The sequence below is a fragment of the Harpegnathos saltator genome, unplaced genomic scaffold, assembly GCF_003227715.2.
Source record: "Harpegnathos saltator strain DR-91 unplaced genomic scaffold, Hsal_v8.6 scaffold51, whole genome shotgun sequence".
In the NCBI taxonomy this organism is placed as follows: Eukaryota; Metazoa; Arthropoda; class Insecta; order Hymenoptera; family Formicidae; genus Harpegnathos; species Harpegnathos saltator.
In genome coordinates this window covers 308,032-328,939 of record NW_020230327.1, presented here as the reverse complement: position 1 = coordinate 328,939, position 20,908 = coordinate 308,032, and the positions used below count along the sequence as shown (strand labels likewise).

At 47.6% G+C, this 20,908-nt stretch overlaps 1 protein-coding gene across 7 annotated transcripts in view; it reads right to left on the bottom strand.

Moving 5' to 3' along the window:
• LOC105186631 (SLIT-ROBO Rho GTPase-activating protein 1) overlaps window positions 1-20,908 on the bottom strand; it is a 70,322-nt gene that overhangs the window by 31,593 nt on the left and 17,821 nt on the right. Inside the window, exon 1 of one of the 7 annotated variants that reach the window (XM_011146970.3) lies at window positions 15,988-17,675. The exons of 1 other annotated variant lie outside the window; for it this stretch is intronic. In XM_011146970.3, coding sequence (XP_011145272.1) covers window positions 15,988-16,063 — 76 coding nt within the window. In that variant the 5' untranslated portion in view covers window positions 16,064-17,675. Of the gene's footprint in view, window positions 1-940; window positions 1,581-2,156; window positions 2,607-15,987; window positions 17,676-20,908 lie in introns of those variants that run through there. 5 more of the 7 variants (XM_025302647.1, XM_025302648.1, XM_025302650.1 and 2 more) reach the window with 5 other exon arrangements.

Here is a 20,908-nt window from a genome sequence, read left to right as displayed (position 1 = left end):
GCGATTGAATATTTATGAGAACGCGGCGGCGCGGCGGCGGCGGCGGCGGCGGCGACAACGCGTCCGCCGCGCGGGGAATTGATAATCCACCAGTAGGGCCGGACAATAAAACAACGCGTTTGAACTTTCATCCATTGAATGACCGATCAATCATCGTATTATGTATCATCGACCAAAACGACCACAACGATCGAGTTGTGACAATGGTCGTGAAAATATTGGAGAGGCTCGAAGGTCGCGCGCACGCGCGCGCATGATCGATCGCACCGAGATGAAACGTATGCGAAAGTGAAAAGTGGAAAACTTGGTTACGGATCTCTCGTGAGAGATCGCGCAAGAGCGTAACGTTTCCTTTCCGCGGTAGCGCAGGAAGGAGAGGAGATGCGCGCGGATCGGCGGAGAGATGAGTTTCACCTGATAATTCGAGAGAACGAGAAAGTGAAGAAACACACACGGCGAGAGTCGCGAAATATCCTCATAAAGTAAAGTCCGCTATGAAATATCCCGGAGTCGAAGTAAATAAATCAACAACGATGCCTCGACGATAAATAAATCAACAGCCTGTATCCCCTGAAATCGAGACCGTGCGCGCGTTTCGAGGTCCGAGCTGTTTATGCAGAGGATCAAAGTTATTAATATCCGAGATATTATAAGGTATCGTGTAGCGGATATCGTTCCACGTAATCCGTGACGAATGATAACAACACGGGCGCCGCGATGTTTTTCACGGCGTGCTCGTCGAACCGAGCGGGTCGAGAATCACTCGGCCGTCGGAGCGAGCGAAGGCAGGAAGCGCGAATAATTTCGCATTCCGACGAGAAGGGCGACACGCCTCTCTCCATTATTTGATTACATCGCGCGCACTGCCGACATCCGTTAATCACTTTCGACGGCAAAAATCTCGACCCGACGATCCGACGATCCGCCGATCACGATGCACCTTCGGCGATACCTCGGCGATACCCGATCAAGCCCCTCGGCGCGATTCCGCACTACTTATCATCGCGCCGCACACACACACACGCACCGCACAGAGAATGTGAAATTCGTATGATTCTGAAGTCGGATAAAATGGGAAAAGCTGAGCGCACAGGTTGTCAGTCTGATTAACACACTGCCAAATTATCGCGGTCGGCCGCGAACGATTTCCCTGTCGTGTCGCACCCTCGTGCGAGAGAATGTGTAACGGTCGGTCGGGATTTATACATTCGCGCGATCAATCTCCAGCGAGATAGTATTTTCGTGCTCGCATGACGACAAACGGCTCTCGCCGTGGAAATCGGATCCGGACCGCGTTGTCGATCGCGCCGATACCGCCAAGTCCCGATTTTTCGACTTCGGCCGGAAAAATCTGCGGAATACTTATCAGCACAAACCGCGCGCGTCACGAGTGGAGATGAGTCCGCGGTGTTACCCGCGAATAATCGTCGCAACAACGTTCCGGGTCGCGATGTGGATCAAGCCCGATCGGCCGATTGATCTCTCAACGATGGCGGCCGCAGGTGTTAAAGCGGCGTTGATTAGGCGAAATAGCCGGTACGAAGCGATCACCGTTACTGCCGAGTCGCTCACGCGCACGAGAGAGAGAGACCTCTCCTCTCTCTCTCTCTCTCTCTCTCTCTCTCTCTCTCTCTCTCTCGTGCGTCGCGAGAACTCCCGACCGACCGACCGACCGACCGATCGATCCATCGATCGATCGATCCTGCGGACGTCATCGATCGACGGCGGGGAGATTAACGATACACATCGAGGCCGTGTTAGAATCGCTTTCGCACTTACGCCACTCGATCATTGAGTAACGACGATTCTCATTATAAAATCAGCGGTTTCACTTGCGCGTATATTTAGAATAAGCGTCGATCGCGACTTCGTCGAGAACGTTAATCTCGAGAGCGGCTCAATCGGCCCTCATTATTCTCCTCTGAAAGACTCGCAACTCGAAGGATGAATTCCGATTAATTCCCAAATCGCTGGAAACTGGAGCACGAGCGAGCGCGTTTCTAATGATTTTGCATCGAGTATCGCGCAAGTGCCGCTGCTTTCCCGCAAAAGTTCAATTGCTCGATCTGCGCGATTCGTCACTGCTTATCGTCCGATCGCGCATATGCGCGCAATATGGAGAAACACGAGAATATGAGGAACCCGAGCTCATTCACCTCTCGCTCACCGCCCACAGACTCCGTTTCTCCACTCCTCCCCTTCAATTACTCATCAATTTCAGGCAACACGCACACACTTTCTTCGCGTTACCCTACACTAATTCATCTCCCGGACGCGTCTTTCTCAATCTCGTTTCCGAGCACAGCTGTCGCGCGACCAATCGAAGCAACTAATCAATCAATCAATCAATCAGTCAGCCAGCCAGCCAGCCAGCCAGATTCAACCCGTATTTTCCCGTATTAGTTAGCAATACCGTTGCTCGCAACGCGCAACGCGCGACGACCCCTGCGCGACTATAACGGACGGCACCGAAATCGCAAAAGCAGTAGCACGATTTCCGACAGGCCGACGACCAGGGCGAAGCGGATTTTCGCGCGCGCGCGCGCGTGCGGACGCTGCGGCCGGCGCTCGGGAGTCGGCCGCGTAAACTGGCCTGTAAGGACAGGCAGTGACTGCTTTGACCGTCGTTAAATTAACCACAATTACCGTTCCCGGGCCCACACATGCTCTCACGCATACACCGCCGAGGAGTCAGTGTGTCGGGCACAGGCGCGAGCGGAAAGCAGGCGCGGTGAGACGCTTCGAAGGGCCCCGCCCTTGACATTGAGCGCCCGCGATCATGCGTGATGCGATTTTGCCTCGAGAAAAACTCGGCGGGATTGCCGTTCTCGCCGTGACTCGCTGATAACAATCTTTTTCGTCTTTGAACCGTGAGAATCGGCTCGCGCAATGTGGAATACTCGAACGAAAGGACGACGACGAGGGTGGAGGACGACGGAGAGATGTTTCTCCGACGAGAAAGGACAACGCTGACAACAAACTCCTCGTTTCGTGGAACGGAGGCAGGTAGAGCGACGACGTTCCTGTATAATCCACCGTGATAATGAGTAATCAATAACTGATGCTGAAGTGTATCGGCGCGACGAAGCGGAGCTACAGACACCTCGATAATAATAATGGCAGTATCGTTGCCACAGGCACGGAAGCGGCGTATAATGGGCGCGTTAAAGGGCGCAGAGGACCTAGGATAGATTTTCCATAGTGGGAGGAAGGAAGAGAAAGAGGGGGGAGGAGAAAGAGAGATAATGGCTTTAATCACTTTTGCTTGCGCGTTGACGGACCGGCGAGCGCGTCACAGAGCGCAAATGATTGCCTCGGGGATTGCATAAACGAGAAATAAATCGCAAACTTCTCGTCCAGCTCTACGAGTATTTTACTTTCGCCTTTACGTCATATCCTCGGAGATCGGACGGTCTCGCCCACGATGCATCGCTCGGAACGATAATCGGGAAATCCGGCGAGCACGAGACGCGGCGGTAACGACAATGGGTGGCGAAATGCGAATAACCGAATTAAAAATTCGCGCGACGCTACGATTGCGGCTACCGCACGGTGAAAAATACGGCTGCGATAAGGTGAAAAGCATGCGCGCGCGAAATTCGTTAATCGAGGAATCGATAATTTTCGCGGCGAAATGCTTCAACGGCCGACAGTAACAATATCAATGTTGCTCTGCGGTGCCGCGTTAAATGAATATAACGATGCACGATGCACGAATTACGGGGGAAGGGGGAAGGAGGAGGAGCGCGAGGATTAGGTTTAAACTGCCGAATAATTAGGTTTACTCGTCGCATTCCACGTCATTGTATGTGCTCGTGACCGTGACAAATTCCGAGTACGATGAGTGCGACGCTCAAGCGTAATTTCTTTATCACCGCCTTTGTTGCGGTTGTTACACGTAACGATTAACATTCGCTCAGAGATCCCGAATATTAAACGCTCTCGCACGCTCAATTAAATCGTGATAATCTCTCGCAAATTTGCACGTGCAAATTAAAGTGTTACCGCGTTTGTCAAATTAAAATAATATGTACCTGATAAAAACACGAAAATTTCGCTGAAAGAATCAAGGTATTCAAAATTCGCTGTCTCTTATCTAAGACCGTAAATTTTTCACACTTTGGATCACTTTGGTAACTTTTTTTTGCGTCAAGAGCAACACGTTCCGCACGTTTGACGATCCGATTTGTTCCTCGCGCATCTTCGGTCCTTTGATATCAAAGCGAGCGAGTGTTTCACTTTATTTTAGTATTTCACTTTTAGTATTCACTTTATGCGTATGCTGTTAACAGGTTAACGCGCATACGCACGTGCGCGAAATGAAACTCAAACGAATTGATATGCAGCGCATCGACCGTCTTTCTCTCGCTCTCTCCATCGACTTCCTTCCTGCGCGAATTGAAGGGAAGCGTCAAGTGTGTGGTTATTGCGTCGACGATTACTTTTTCGTTATCTTAACTCTGATACACTCGCCCGAGTAACTGTGTCAAGCTGACCCGCTGATGATGTATAAATGTGTGCGCGCGTTTGCGTATGTTGCGTGTGTAAGTGCGACCAGCTTGAAGAGCGCAATCGGCACAATGGCGGGTCGGAGGATGGTTCGATGGCCTCTCGATAAGTTTAATAAAAGTCACTCGATAGGATCGGCCGCGCCTCGTTGCGCAGCCGTACAGTTAGACTCGACCGTTTCATTCGAAAATTTTGTGGCCTCCGCAACAGAGAGGGTCCCCGTCGGTCCCCAGAATCCGCAGAAACTCGAGAATGTGTCACGCGTAGTGTCATGCATAAATATAGATTCGAGTAAACGTCCCAGAGAGCTATGAGTGATATGCTAGATATTCTACATGTAATATTCTGCGTAAAAAAATACATATACAGGGTGTCCGAAAAATCGCCTACTCCACTTCGGGAGGTGATTCGGGACCTAAAAACAAGCAAAAAAGTTCATACAAACATAGGTCCGGAAATAAGCCGTTTCCGAGTTATAGCCACTTTTATGTTCAAAAATCGTAATTTGGAATCCGCTTGGCATCCCTCTTTCTTAATTATTTCTTAAATTAAAAATTTTTATTTTTAAATTTTTATTTGTTATTTTTATTTAATTTTTAATTTTCAATTTTTATTTTTAAATTTTTATTTTTAATTTTTCTTTAATTATAATTTTTTTAGTTTTTTTCAATTTTTCAATATTTGTAATAATAATTCATGGGTTTGAAGAAATAAGGAGGGATCCAAATTTTCAAAGTGTTCGGAATTCCTTTGATAGAAGAATAAGGGCCTGCATTCGTGCTGAAGGTGGTTATTTTGAACATCTTATTTAATTCGATTTAAATATCTGTTCATGTTTACTTTAAAAATAATGTAATCGTATTTACAAATATTGAAAAATTGAAAAAAACAAAAAATTATAATTAAAGAAAAATTAAAAATAAAAATTTAAAAATAAAAATTGAAAATTAAAAATTAAATAAAAATAACAAATAAAAATTTAAAAATAAAAATTTTTAATTTAAGAAATAATTAAGAAAGAGGGATGCTAAGCGGATTTTAAATTACGATTTTTGAACATAAAAGTGGCTATAACTCGGAAACGGCTCATTTCCGGACCTATGTTTGTATGAACTTTTTTGCTTGTTTTTAGGTCCCGAATCATCTCCCGAAGTGGAGTAGACGATTTTTCGGACACTCTGTATATCTTGATATTAAAAATATATTAATACCGATAAGAAGGAAAAGAAGTAAAAATTGGTAGTTTGTAAAAACGAACGCGGTTCGCCCCGAAAAATTTAGCGAGAGAGAGAGAGAGAGAGAGAGAGAGAGAGAAGCAATCTCGTTATTAACTTCTCAATAAAGCCGCGAGAGTGCGAACAACGATAGAATTTAAATTAATCGGGTAATTCTCAGAGCTATGGGACACCCTGTATAGCAAGACGAGATGCACGGAGAGGGAAATAATGGTGCGCGAACGACGGTCGTCGGTTCCCACCACTCGGCGAGAATTCGTCTCGATCGTCGTTTCGCGATTCGCCTCTTCTGGCTCGTTGATTTTCGAATAAGCATCGTCGAGTTCCTTTTCTTTCGTCTCTAATTGCGCCATGCTTGCGATAGTAATGTACCGTTTTAATGATGTGAAGGCAAGCTGCAGTGCAGCGCAGCGCAACGCAACGCAACGCAGCGCAGCGCGCGCGCACGAGGCCGATGATAACGCGGCACAGCATAAAACAGCTGTTTAATTTGTCATGAGCGAACACGTTCCTTAACGCGAACGCGCGTATACTACGTAATTACGGTAAGTAAGTAAGTAAGCGCGCCAGCACGATGGGTCTGTTTTCCCTTGGGACACGCGACATTTGTTTTCCTTCCGTTCCGAGATACGTCTCGAAGGCGAATCGGCAATTAATTTCAATTGGTTCTCATTAATTTTGCGTTTCAATTGAATCATCTTTCAGAGCGTCGAGCGTATGAAATTCAACGTGGGGAGGAATAGCAAACAAGTGCCTTGTCACAGTGATTAGCGAAGGAAATTTCATCCATTAACAAATGATATTTGCCTATGATATTATTGTTATTAATAACTGTGATGGGTTATTGTTTGCCATTTCTTTCCGCGCAGAATTCCGTTTTCGCAAAAGTAATCTTAAACTATAAAATTTCTCACCGAGAATACGTCATGGCTAATCTGAAGAATGAATACAAATGCATTTATAATATGACATGCGTAATGTATTTACTTATGTCCTAAACCTTGAAATAAAAATTACGTGCTGAAGCGTCTCGTTATAACGGAAGAAATTGCATTTGCGTTTATTTCCAGTTGTAAAACGATGTACAAACAAACACGGAGCTCACGTGATATCGCGTGCGATAAAGCAGAAACACTGCTGGCCGCCGGATTGATAATGATGCCGGATTGATAGGGTATTGCATATTCCACATTCGCTTATCAGCCGCGCTCGTCAACGGAAGATGTTACACGAACGACTTCCGCCGGTTTCTTATAATTTTACTCTCACGAATATCTCATGTGCTTGCACTCATGTACTGATTCAAGAGATACGCAAAATTACACGGCAGAATCCACATCACGATAACAAGTCATATACTGAAATTGTTTAAAAGCATTTATACACGTAAAATTATTTCGAGATCGTCGCAACAATATGTAACACGACGTTGTGACAAGCACACAATTCTTACTCCATTTCTCCCCAATACGAAAAGTTTCCAGAACATCTCCTCGGATGCACCCGGACTTATTTTGGACTTGTTTTGTCCGCTGCTCGTGAAAAAGAGGGGAAACTGAGCGCAACACATCTCTGACATTTTCGGGCTAAAATCCCTTTCTAAAACAAGTGCTCCAATTACATCTCGGTCTACATTTTCGCACGGACAAGGTCAACCGAAACTTTGAAGTTCTAGGCCATCGGCACAGACCTGAAATAACGTACACCACAAGAGCTAGGAGAGAGAGAGAGAGAGAGAGAGAGAGAGAGAGAGAGGGGGGAGGGTGAGAGTGAAAAGGCGACTGAGGGCGACTTACAACATAACGTGTGATTATACAGGCGCCGAAAGGACCGCGGCTAAGTTTTCAATCCTGGCATAGTTCCTCCGCTAGCGCTAATTATCGATCGCTCATGCCCACAATCGCAATCACAGACGGAGAACAACGATCGCCTTAATAATCGTGCGGTGCGCGCGAAATTATTACGCTCTTCGAAGCGCAAGCTCGCGCAGGAGTTGTGCAAGAATGCAACGCTCGTAGCGCACATCTATTGTTGCAAGAGCCCGGCGGCGGCATTTGAATCGAGGGACTGACGTGGAATGTCGGGAGAAGAGAGCGAGGTGGAAAACGGAAAACCATGGGCACGAGCGTGTGCTCCGTTCTCCTCAGGGTGAAGATCGCGTTTCCAGCCAATGTCAACGGGCGGGATTCGTCTTTGGCCGCGCGTCCGTCTGTTACGAGCGACGAGAGCCGGGACAAGTCGAGTTCGTTACGACTTTTTCTGCGTCCGACTGATGTCATTAGGATCGTGTTTCATGCGCGTGGATGCCGACGGTGGAATTAATTGTCGGAATTAGGAATTAATTGGCGAGACCAAACCTACTCCCGTGCGCTCGCAGGGTTTAAACCGCGACGGAGCGACGCAATTTTCCGCCGAGTCGAATGAGATCGGGAAGAAGAAGAGATCCGCTCTCTCTCTCTCTCTCTCCCTCCCTCTCTTTTTCACTGGAAACGCCGTGTTTAGCTAATGGCGAGTAAATTTTACGAGCAATACCGTGCGGCACGAGTCACATGTGCTGCAACGTCGGAGATCAATCGGTCGAGCAATTTCCGCGGGTGAATTCGAGCGATTGCATAACTTCGTACTCTTCGATCTTTCTGGGTTCCGTCGACACGTTTCTCTCTTTCTTCGGCTGACGCTCGTCACACGTGCTTTCCCGCCGGTAACAAAATTCAAGTATGCAAATATATGTGTCAAGATACTCTCTAAATTTCTTAGAGTGGAATCTCATTGAAAGCGAGTGCAAATTCACTCGAAACGACTCGAAGATACGAAGATGTCGCTCGGAAGAGTGTATGTCCAACTCAAAGGTGGATTCTTAATCTACATAAGCGGATATTCTCTAGCTCTCAGCTAATTAAACTGAATATGTCTTCATCACCTGGCATACGCTTCTCAATTTGGAACCAAAGTATTCACTCGACAATTCAGAACAGAGAATTCGCTCTGTACGAATGAAAAGTCACTCGGCTGCCACTCTATTTTCTCCGAGCGGAATTTCTGTCAAGACACCTAAAGGACATGCACCCCGGTGTGCAAGGCCTTTGAAGAGATTAAACATCAAAAACGGAATCAGGTTTCACGGTAATGAGAATATGATTTTAATTAAAAGAGCGTAATTGACGAAATACATAAATTTTTAATGACCAGATAGATGGAATATTTCACTGTTGCGCCGGATAAAGATCGCTTCGCGGTTCACAAGAATACGTCTCTCGTCACGAATCCCGCTTGTGTATGTGTCTGTGTGCATTGCTGTAACGCAATTATAGTTCGCGGGTTCGCCACGCGCGGCAAGCTATCGGCAAGATTAATCGGCGAAATTGGAAATTAATTGGCGAAATAACTTCTCCCGTGACTGGAATTCTCTCCGGGTGCAGCGGCGGCGAGGCCACGGCGCGGCCGTGTTCAAGCGGTTTAAACTGACTTTCGCGCGGCCAAAGATCACAAACGAATTCAATTTGTCACGGCGGTGTCACTTTCATGCGCGACGCAATTGTCACGCAGCAAGTAATTAGCCTGGAAAAAAAGAGTTATGCGACCGTTCGCAAGTCCGCGAGCAATGGCCGGCGAACCGCGTCGAACTTTACGTCTGCTGCTTACGAAGCCTTTCATTTCTACCGTACAATAGCCCCTTGGAGAATATCCCACGATTGACATGATTTTTCGAGCATACTCGGCGAGCCTCGAAAGCTGAGACAAAAAGATATCCTCCGCGATTACAGTATCCATTTGCAGGAAATCTTTTAAGCCGACTTGCTAAATTCTCAGAGTAAAATTTCGCTAAAAACAAGTGAAAATTCGTTCGAAGTGAATGTGAAAGCATTACTCGAAATCATAGAAATGCGATGAAAACAAAAGTTCACTCCAAGTCTGTCAATGGATTACATAAAATTCATATTTCCGTATAATATAATCGCTTCATATTATCAACTTTTATAAATGATAAAATGTGCATTCATTATATGATTGATTAAAAGATCAAGTCATGGATCGTGTGACAAGCTACAGAGGCCAGAGAGAGAGAGAGAGAGAGAGAGAGAGAGAGAGAGAGAGAGAGGGGGAGAGGGGGAGAGAGAGAGAGAGAGAGAGAGAGAGAGAGAGAGAGAGAGAGAGAAATAAAACCAGATGATTAAAACCAGGAGCGAAACGAATTATTTGCACGAAGCGCTTGCTTGCAGAAAAAGAGAAATGTCGGCCGAGTAATTGCTTTTATTCGACGGTATCGGGAGAGAGCGTCGATTATTTAATTCTTGGCTGGAAACGGCCGCGTCGATCCCGCACGAGATTTCACCGGGCTTTTGTTTCCGCGGGGCTGGCGATTTCGCGCCGCGAGCCGCTTTTGTTATCGACATTCGCGCACGGGACAATCGGAAATCGACACCGAGAACCGCCGGATATACTGCACACATGTACGCACACGGGAGTGCGTCTCGAAGTTGTCGTTTCTCCGTCAACCTGCGGATTCCTCAGCAAACTGGGAATCGAGTTTCTAGCATGACTTTGACGTCGAACATACGATTAAGAGATTCGCTCTCCAAAATTCCGTTGAATATATTTCCATCTATTATGGACTTGCAAAAGAGATAAAGAGAAAGACACTCGTCAGAGCTCGTCAAGTTTTTAACCATTTCTCTTATTAATAACTATATTTCTTATTAATAACAATGAAACGATACATGTTCATATCAAAGTCATCTGCCACTTTTCGATTAATTATATAGTTCCGCATCTAAAATCTTTCAAGCGAATAAAACTATGGACGGTCTGTTAAACTTTCACAGAGACCTAATAAATAAAAAAAAATGTTATCTCATTGCTATTCCTTATGAGATTAATTAGCAAAGATTTCGCCACTGGATTCACCGGGAAGAAGCCGAAGTTCAGCGACACTCTGTATGCAGGTGTCGTTTTATGGTTCACCGCGATACAGCTGTTTGAGACTCGATTTCCAACGTGACGAGATGCGTGCACGAACGTCGATGCTATTTCATACATTATACTCTGGACAGTCGCTCGGAGCGATGTACAGATTTATCGTAATGCGTATATCCGTGTATACACACGTGCGCGCGCGCGCGTACACGACAGACTTTTGTCGGAATGTATTTATTGTCACTCTTATCACGCGCAATAAAAGAGATATCGGCGACGCCGATACGGAGGCAAGCTCTCGGACTCCATTATGTGTTTACGGAAGTATAAATACCGCTTACGGCCACGGAGAGCTTCCTTAGTAAGGGAGCTTCGGCTATCTCCCCTAGTTTCGAGCTCGCAGACGATGGACTGGAACGATTTATCGTACATTTGCATTTCGCCGATACGCGCTACGCCTTATTTGCCACGCTGCACCTAGAAACTGCACGTGGTGTTTTCGTGTGTCTAATCCGAAATGTTCTAGAGACTCACCCCGATAAGTCGCATTTCGTGGGACAATAGAAGTTTTCAAACCAACAACAAATAAAAAAGAATGAGAATGAGCAATCGATAATTAACCTAAAAAGATTAAGGATACAAAGGATGTAAAGATCAATATTGAAAAGAAAGAGATGAAATGATTCGCGTCCTATTGTGTCCTTTTGAGTCTTTTTTTGGTAAAGAAGAGCAGAAAAGTTTATTTCAATCAGATCGTGTGCGAAGTACATATGCGATTAAACTGTCGCGCAATAAAACCGCGGGGGAAGCTTTACGTGAGAAACGTTACTAACACCGTGAGATATTTCTGTTTTCTTCTTTGTCTTTAAATATATTTATGCTCTCAGATTTTACGAATTTGCGCTATCGCGCAAACACCGTGTTGTTTCCATTCAGACTTGTCGCGCGACGAGTCCGCTCGCGCAAACGGGATCAACAAATGATGATGCAAAATGAGAACGAAAGGGAACCCGAAGGCGAATTTAGACGAGCGGATTTTCGCGTTGCATCACCACGACATCCACGGTTACTATTTATACCGCGCGGACAGGTACACCACGCGAGTCGACACGCCGACGATTTATCCGCCGATAGCAAACAACAACGCCGTCGTCGTCGCAGTCGAACGCACCGGCGTTTACATTTTACACGCACGTGCAAATGGGCGCCGATGTGGCTGTATTTCTCGGCGAGGCGTACGAACGATATTTTTTTAGCACTTGGAAATCTCGATCCCCGGTCGAATTAGGGGAGCTAATTTGCGCTACGCTGCTACAAGTCCGCTCTACGCGTGCGAAAAGCGAGGAAAAATCGTCGGTTATATTTTTTTAATTTAACACCTGCGTTGTTTGGAGTTTTTCTTTTTTTATATTTTGGCTTTTCTTTTTGCCTTTTTTAACTTTTAATAACGCGAGGCAGCGAATTGCCGATGCATCTCATGTTAAAAACACGCTGCGACCAATTCGCTCGGCCAAACCCGAGCCCGGATTCTTCTCCGCAGAGTCCAATTTTCTTCTCCTGCCCCGAAAAAAAATTCGCAAGGCTGTCAATCAACCCCCCTAGCACGCGATCATGCATGTGTGCCGGTAACATAACGTGCGCTGTCGCATCGTTTCACACATACGGTCGTAGAGGAAACGCGACTCACGCACGCACGCACGCACGCACGCACGCACCCGCCGCTCCTCCCCTCCCGTCCCTCCAGCTCAACGTGTCAATTTAACGGCTTCCTGCTCCGGCGTCGAGTTTCGCCATGCACGCACCGCTTATCGACCGAAATGTCCCGCGCCTTTTGTACACGCGTACGTGTGTACGCGTCTAAAAAGGAGGAATGTTGCAGCGGGCAAATAGGAAAATAGTAAATAGCACGGTGAAGCAAAGTGGCTGGCAAAATGAAGCGAGCGTGAACACGCGTACAGCAGCTTCGACGAGCGTTAAGCACTCTCGTGAAAGTGTTCGGAGAAAACCCGTTACCGCCTTTTAAAGCGTAAAAAAACGACATTAGCAATTTTTGAGATCGGCACGGCGATTCTTACCCAATTCCTCCCGACACACACGCGCGAATGAAACTGTGATATTGAACGCGAGAAATGAAACGCCTCAACTCCGGATTCTCCGACGAGTGTTTTATTTTCGAGATTAATGACTCGCGGATAATCGCTCGCACTCGAGAGCGACGAGAGCGAGAAGCGAACAGTCGGCCTCGGTATATGAGTCTTCCGTAGTTCCAACGGGAAGTTTGATAATTTTTTATCGACGGTGCCTGTACAGGTTGTGTGAAAAGTTCGCGGAGCGGCATCTATAAGTAAACGGTAGAATTATAAATTGTAGTCGGTTATATAGAATCACTCTTCACATGAATCTGTGTTAGGTTTCATTTCCATCTGTCAATTCTTTCTGTGTTTACAAGCCAATTGAAGTTGACGCGTCGGTACATTTGTTTGCAACGAAAAATTTGAAACAACGTGCAGTGATTGAGTTCTTTGTTAAAAAAGGTTTAAAGGCAATGGAAATTCTTCCGAGATGTGTTAGGGGAATCTGCTCCTTCAAAAACTGGTTTGTAAATGGGCACTTGAGTTTCAACGTGATCGTACAAGCATTGAGGATGATCCACGCAGTGGACGTCCAAAAAGCGCAACAACACCAGAAATCATTGAGCAAATACATGTTATTGTTTCTGAAGATCCAAGTGTGACTACGCGTGAAATTGCTCATACCATAGGCATTTCAGATGAACGGGTACGGCATATTATGCATAAAGAATTACAAATGAAAAAGGTGTTTGGAAAAGTGGTGCCGCATACGTTAACAATTCAACAAAAACTCGCTCGAAAGCAAATTTCTCAGCGTCATTTGGATCGTTTTAAGAAGAATGAAAACCGATTTTGTGTGTCGTTTTATAACTATAGATGAGACTTGGATCTATCACCATGATCCTAAATTGAAACAGGAACGTTTACAGTGGACTGAAGCTGGATGTTCAGTTCCAAAGCAAACGAAGCATGAAAGATCGGCAAAAAAGGTTTTGGCATCAGTTTTTTGGGATGCTAAAGGGGATTTTGTTAATTGACTATCTGGAAAAAGGTAAAACAATTAACTCTGAATATTATCGTAACCTTTTGGATCAATTGGACGCAAAAATTCGTGAGAAAAGACCTGGTTTGCAGCACAAACAAATCATTTTTCACCAAGCAACGCACCTGCTCACACAAGTGTTTTGTCAATGTCTAAATTCAATGAATTGAAGTACAAATTGCTTGATCATCCACCGTATTCGCCAGATTTGGCACCCAGCGACTTCTATCTGTTCCGAAACCTGAAACAATTCCTCCGTGGAAAGCATTTTTTGTCGAATGAAGAAGCTAAAGCAGCCGTAGAGGCATATTTCGCAGACCTTCCAGAAACACACTTCCGCGAAGGAACAAAATTATTGGAGAGCCATTGGGCCAAGTGTATTGAAGTTAATGGAGACTATATTGAAGAATAAATTCATTTTTAGAATTTAGTATTCTTTATTTCAGTTTCGCTCCGCGAACTTTTCACGCAACCTGTATGAGAGTGAGAGAGAGAGAGTGAGAGTTAGCATCCTAGATGCTTACAGCATTTGTCATGTTTGCGACCTACAATTTTTATCGGACTGCCGATCTACAATATCCGTCTGAACGCGCACGCGAGTCCAGACCCGGACTCGAACAATCGGAAAATGAACAGCGTCCTCAGATAAAAATTTGAAATACTTGGCTTGTGCGGCGCACACGCCCGCGGCTACTAAGATCGGGAGACGGAAATAATTTCCATGGAGAGTTCGTTTGGTACGCCCGAGGAAAAAGCGACTGTGCGGGTCTACCGGGCAGTTGAATATGAAAAATTGAACGCGATATCGATGGACCGCTCCGTACGGCAGCAGGAACTCCGCGCGCTCTCCGTTTCTCGAAATTCAACAATACGAGATTTCATTCTCGGCGTATTTTCTGCGTATTCCCCGTGCGCGGAAAATAGCGTTTTAATGTCGTTCCCTCCGGCGTAACTATGTCTAATTGACGGAGCGAAGTGCACTTGCACGTGAACTTCGACGAAGGCGCGATTGTAAAATCGATGGCACGTTAATTGAACGCGAGAGGAAAAGCTTCGAGGGAGCTCATCGAGAAAGAAAGAAGGAAAGAAACAGAAAGGAGAGACCTTTTGCGATCCGTCCGCACTTTAGTTTGCATTAAGTTCTGCCCTATTACGTTGCTCCCCGCGTTCTGAACTTTCACATTTCGTCAAGTAAAAATACGTTCGCATTCGCTAACTGGCAATTAGCTTATCGGCCAAATTAGTACCGTCGGCAAAAGAACGCTCGAAACGAAACACCTATTAAAGATCGCGAGACTTGACTCGACCTCTTTTATACACTGCACGTGTTCTCTCTCTCTCTCTCTCTCTCTCTCTCTCTCTCTCTCTCTCTCTCTCTCTCTCTGTCTTTTTCTTACTTTTTTCTCCCGCACGTTTCGCTCGCTACAACTGCCGCCTTATCGGCGCGAGTTATCTGCTGGCCTCTAGTATTTTTCTCTGCGTCATACACCCTCGCGTACACTTCTTCGCCACCAGAAATTCTATATAGCTATGACGGACAAACGCCGGCACCCGTGCGATAGGCGTTTCTCCATGTATCCACGTATGCTCCACGTATGCTCGCCCGTATAGGATTTCCCCTATTGTATAATATAATGACATCATACGCGTCGTACGATGTATAGAGACAATGTTCTCAAAACAGCTATCAATGGAGGACGTACCGGGCATAATTCATTAAATACCGAAGGTCTTGGAGAAACTCGACAACGACTTACTGCCGGTGTACACATGTGATACTTTCTATTTAGAAAAAAAGCTACATATATATGTGACTTTGAAAAAAAATCACTCTATAACTATAATGGAATGTTGCGGATACAATTTTGGACTTTTTTGGACTTAAATGTGAGTAAAATATCGCTTGTTTCTCGTGTCCTTTCATGTTTCAGATGTAGAGCAAATTTTTTTTCATATTTTCAGATCTAGAGCGAAATAAATTGTCGCCGGAGAAAAAAAAGAGGAGGAAGTATCCCACGTTGACACAATAAAGATATTTTTATCAAGCTGAGAGATATCTCAGAGAGAGAGAGAGAGAGAGAGAGAGAGAGATCAGCGAAATACTGATAACGAGAAAATACGAGAGTAACTTCGCAATTGTACATAATCGTTATCGTCGAATTTAAAGCCAAGTGCACGATAATTTATACGTATATGTATTCGTGTGATTAGATACCTGGAAATACATCCTTGTTGTCGGGATTGTACGGATGAATCCACCCGTTTTTCTGCTGTATGATGCACTGGAACATGGTGCCAGATGTCTAGCTTGCGGAAGAGGTTGCGAAGAAAAATCGCCAGAGTATGGTCTCTCCGGAAGCGAACAGTGTCCGTTCTTATCGGAACGACGCGACGCGACGCGACGACGAAAAGTATTTAGTCCAGCACCAACAACACGTTCGCCAGCTTCACTCGCGATCGCAATCTCTCGACGAGTCGAGTGCAGAGTCTCATATTTTAATCGATCGATCGATCGATCCAATCTGCCGCGGAATGTCCTCGGGGATCGTCCCTCTCACGTAGAATCTCCTCTTTCTCCCCAATTGAGAGCACGAAGCTACGGGGTCGTTGTTTTCGCGCGTTCACCACGGTCCGACCGTCGTGAAACTCCGGCAGTTCCTCTCGCGATCGCGCATTTCGATTCGCGGCAAAACTTTTGCCCCTTCGTTGATGCCGACAGTTTCGCCCGACAGCGAAAAAGATACCTCCTGGCCGTCTGTACGGCGTCTCACGCCATAATCCGCAGAAAAAGGACGGTCGAGTCAGCGTGAGCGAACCCACGCAGGTTGTAACTCTATAGACGCGTCTCTAAGTCGTTGAACCGCACGACGGCGTTCCATCGAAGGCCACCATCGCCGCCGTCACCGCCACCATCCTCAGGACGATGTCGTCTGCGAGATCTCGCGGACCGCGACGGTCCAGGCTCATCTTCCCCACGACAGAAAGAGAGAGAGAAAGAGAAAGAGAAAGAAAGAGAGAGAGAGAGAGAGAGAATTCTCGTCTCCGCCTTTTATCTCCCCTCGCCCGCTCCCATCGGACCGTCGATCTCGTTCCGCCACAGCGGAGTCTGGCCTTGCTCTTTCCTCTTCCTGTCGCCGGTGTATTCCGCACTCCGCCGACCCACCCCCGGCGTCTTTCTCCTGTTCTTCGCTCTTAATCGGGCTTCGTGAATCGTTAATTCCTCAATCGATGATTTCGTCGCTCTTCCTCTCGCTCTTCGGAAGCTACTTGTCTCTTGGACGACTTGATACGTCGATTAGATTATTGGTATCTCGATTGTGCCGTTCTTTTATCTTTCTATAGATTTATATCGCCTACTGCAGTTTGCATTTTATTTGTTGTTTCGAGCACGCGTCGCGCTCTCTATTCTAATCGCGAGAGGACGAGCTAGTCAGCGATAAAGTGACGCGCGTGCAATTATGCAATCAAATGCAATACTCCGAATTCGAATTGAAGTGGTGTTAGCCCGACGATAGAAGCGCATCCGTCGTGATATCGTGGTAACGTTTGCCTCGTACGCTAATTTCAACTAAATGAATATCGTTCAAATATATAACGCAGAAGCGATTTCTTCTGTTTTTCTCCTTTTTTACCTATTCTTACGTCGATTTTTATGTCGTTCAAAAGTGCACTTTGCTTTGTTTCCGTCTATCCTCCTACGTGAAGAGATATTAGCGCTAATGATTACGTACAATTTCGTTGTAGCAAAAAGGACGCCAGGTGCATCTCTCGCTTTGTTACGGCGAGCCGAAGGACACCACCTGTGCGCAACCCGGCGAGATGCGTCGGGAACGAACGACGTCCTTGGGAAATGCACTTGCCGCGGTCTCTTTCTCTTTCTCTCTCTCTCTCTCTCTCTCTCTCTCTCTCTCTCTCTCTCTCTCTCTCTCTCTCTCTCTCTCTCCCTCCCTCTTCCTCTCTGTTCTTCTCTTTCCTTCTCAGTCACCCCCCTTTCCCTCTTTCCGCAAAAAAGCGAGGGCGTGATATTCGCAATTTCCCACGCTGTCACATTCGAAGAGGCAGACTGACAGACACCGATGTGAAATACACTCGCGTCGCGTCGCGGAGATTAGCCGGATACCTGTCGCGACGTCCTTCGGAAACCGTCCCCGCGGATCCTCCCGCCGACCCTCGCTCAGCGGAAACTCGTACACCGTCGACGACGACGACGATACCACCACGTACGTCCAGGATATCGGCTCGGCCCGCGCACACGATGCTCCGACGACAAGGAGAGACTCGCGAGAGGCAGTACGTCGACGACGGAGGCAGCGTACCGGGGCTACGCTGCTACTTTCTCGCCGCGGCCGATCTTCCGACTCTTCTTCTTCCGCTGCGCTCCCTTCTCGCTTGTCCCTTCGAGTCGGAAACGACGCGCCGACAATAGTAGCCGCGATCTCGATACCGTCCCACGCGACCGACGCGGACGCCAGCAGTGTCCGCGGTAAAACGAATCGAAGAAAAGAGCGAGAGAGAGTGTTCTCTCCCTTTTCCTGCCCCCTCACTCCCCCCCTCTCTCTCTCTCTCTCTCTCGCACTCTCTCTCTGTCTCTCACCCTTCAATCTCCTCCTCTCGTCCGACCCCTCGGCGGGAGAGAAGCGGAATAGCGTCGCAACGGAACAGAACGGAGCAGAGCAGAGCAGAGCAGAGCAAAGCGGAGCGGAGCGGAGCGGAGCAGAGCGCCGTTCCCCTCAGCACGGCGGTGTCGTCGCTCCTGCGAGGAGAGACCGTAGGAGGGTGGCTGGTCGGGTGGCTGGCTGGGATCGAACTAGATGGCTCGTCGCCAGGCAACCGGATTTTCCCTCTTGGTCTCTCGCGCGCGCGGCTGCCCCCCTTTCCTCCCTCCTTCCTGCCCTCCTTCGTCGCTTCGCTCGCTCGCACGCTTGGCCGCACCGCCCGCGCTCTCTTTCTCTTATTCCTCTCTCTCTCTCTCTCTCTCTCTCTCTCTCTCTCTCTCTCTCTCTCTCTCTCTCTCTCTCTCCCCTCCCTCCCTCTATCCCTCCCTCCCTCCCTCTCTCTCTCTCTCTCTCTCTCTCTCTCTCTCTCCCTCTCTCACTCTCTCCTTTCTTCGTTTGTCTCTCACTCGCCCTCGCTCTCTCGCTCCCGCACCCGCTGTTCCGCGGCGCGGCGCATCGCGGACTCTCCACCGAGAGCCCACGTTGCCCTCCCTCGCACGCTGTTCCCTCGCCCGTTGTGCTCTCTCCCCGCTGACCCCCGCGGCGAACACACCGCCGCGCCGGCACGACGCACCGGTTCCTACGCCGTACCTCGCTTACCCCTGCATGCCGAAGGATGCACCGACGGCGGATCCTTGTCGGGATGCTGCATCGTGAGCGCGCGAACGAAGCAAACGATGCCGACCCGAGCGAAACGTCTTGGGCGCTGTCTCCCTCGGCCGCTGGTTCTCCCGCTTCCACTTCAAGCAACCCTTTACTTGACCATCTCGCACTTCACTCGAGGATAACGCGAAAGAGGATGCCGATTTCTCGTGGTTTCTCCTGTCGCGGAGATCGCGAGACTCTTACGCGAGAACCGACTGTCGCTTTGCAGACGCGATGTGAAATAACACGCAGAGAGGCACAATAGTATCACTCCTCGCTCCTCCCCCCGCTCCGTAGGAGAACCTTTGCGCGACGTGATAAATATTTGCCGAGTCGTGATAAAACTCGTGATAAGATATATCGCATTGGTTACGTACACATTAATTGCACCGCATACCAGCGGCGGCGAGGTCTGTCGCCATCCCGCCCCGGGTCGCCGTGCCTGCGCTAAAACTCGTTAATGCGCTCTAATAATCACCGATAAACCTTGGCCCTACCTCCTGACTCCAGATAACTTGCTGGTTAACTTGCGGAACCTCCGCAAGTAATCGACGATATTGCGCGCGTGTCGATTCTGAGATCTCTCAACGCGCTCGACGCCGTGACGACGTTGCCACCGCTGGCTTGGCCGTCGCTGTGACCCTGTCGCGGCTCATTAAGTATGGAATTTGATTAATTACATTTGGACAATCCAGTTGTACAGCCGGTATGGTCGATGGAGAGCCGGTGAAACGAGAGAGACAGGGGGAGGGGAAGTGCAACTCGAGTTATTTTTATCTCCACCGACACGGTAAATATAAATACGCTTGAGTGATTCATCCGCCACTTGAACTCTTGTAGAAGCAGCGGAAATCAATGTGTCAGTTCTCTTAATAATTCAGATGGATCTTTCATTGGAAAGCGAAAAGGTCGCCTGGGCGCCGTGAGTGCTCGTCGCGTGCGCTTTCTGGCCAAGAAAGCCGGGTCATTTCTCGGTCGATCCTTTCGATGACGCTAATTGCTCCTCCAAGCTGTGCCGTCACACGTTCGCCGAGGTGCCGGTCGCGGAGAAATCGCTTGCGATTCGCGCTTTTCAGCACAACGCCGCGCCGGCTGGCCGAGACCGGCACTTTCTACGTTCTACTTGGAGAGGTGCGAGCGAACCCGCTGGTTTCGGCGGAAAAAACGGCAAAACCGAGGGAAAGAGACCCGGAGAAACTCCGCGCGGCGTGGACTCGCGCAAGGACTCAATCGCGCATAATGTCCAGCTGCGTAATGAGATGGAAGGCACTCTTTGCACTGAACTCTCTCGCCGATGTTTAGCCGCCGCTCGCAAACGCAAGGTGAGCGGAATCACGCGGGATAATAGCGGCGCGCGCGAGAGAAAAATAGAGAAGGAAAGAATGAAAGAGAGAGGGCGGCGAGGACAAGTTCATTATGTCCTGGGAAGTGTGTCCTACGAACAGGTAGCGATCGAGCAAACGGAAGTAATTTAGCCAAAGTACAAAGTACAACGATAGATTACGAAGATAACGACATACAACATACGCATACAGCTAACCATGTGATATTGTATAAAAACAATATACTGATACATATAGAGAGAATGAAGCAATGTAAAGGACATAATTGCAGTGAGCGGAGATTGCAATTTGACACGGTTGAGCAAACATGAAGAAAAAACGAGACGCTGATAAACGACAATCACGATGATGATTGTGCGACGATAGGATCGAGCAGAAATCACTCAACGTCCAACGTGAAAAAGAAATGTTTTCCGTCGGAGCACTTCGAGAG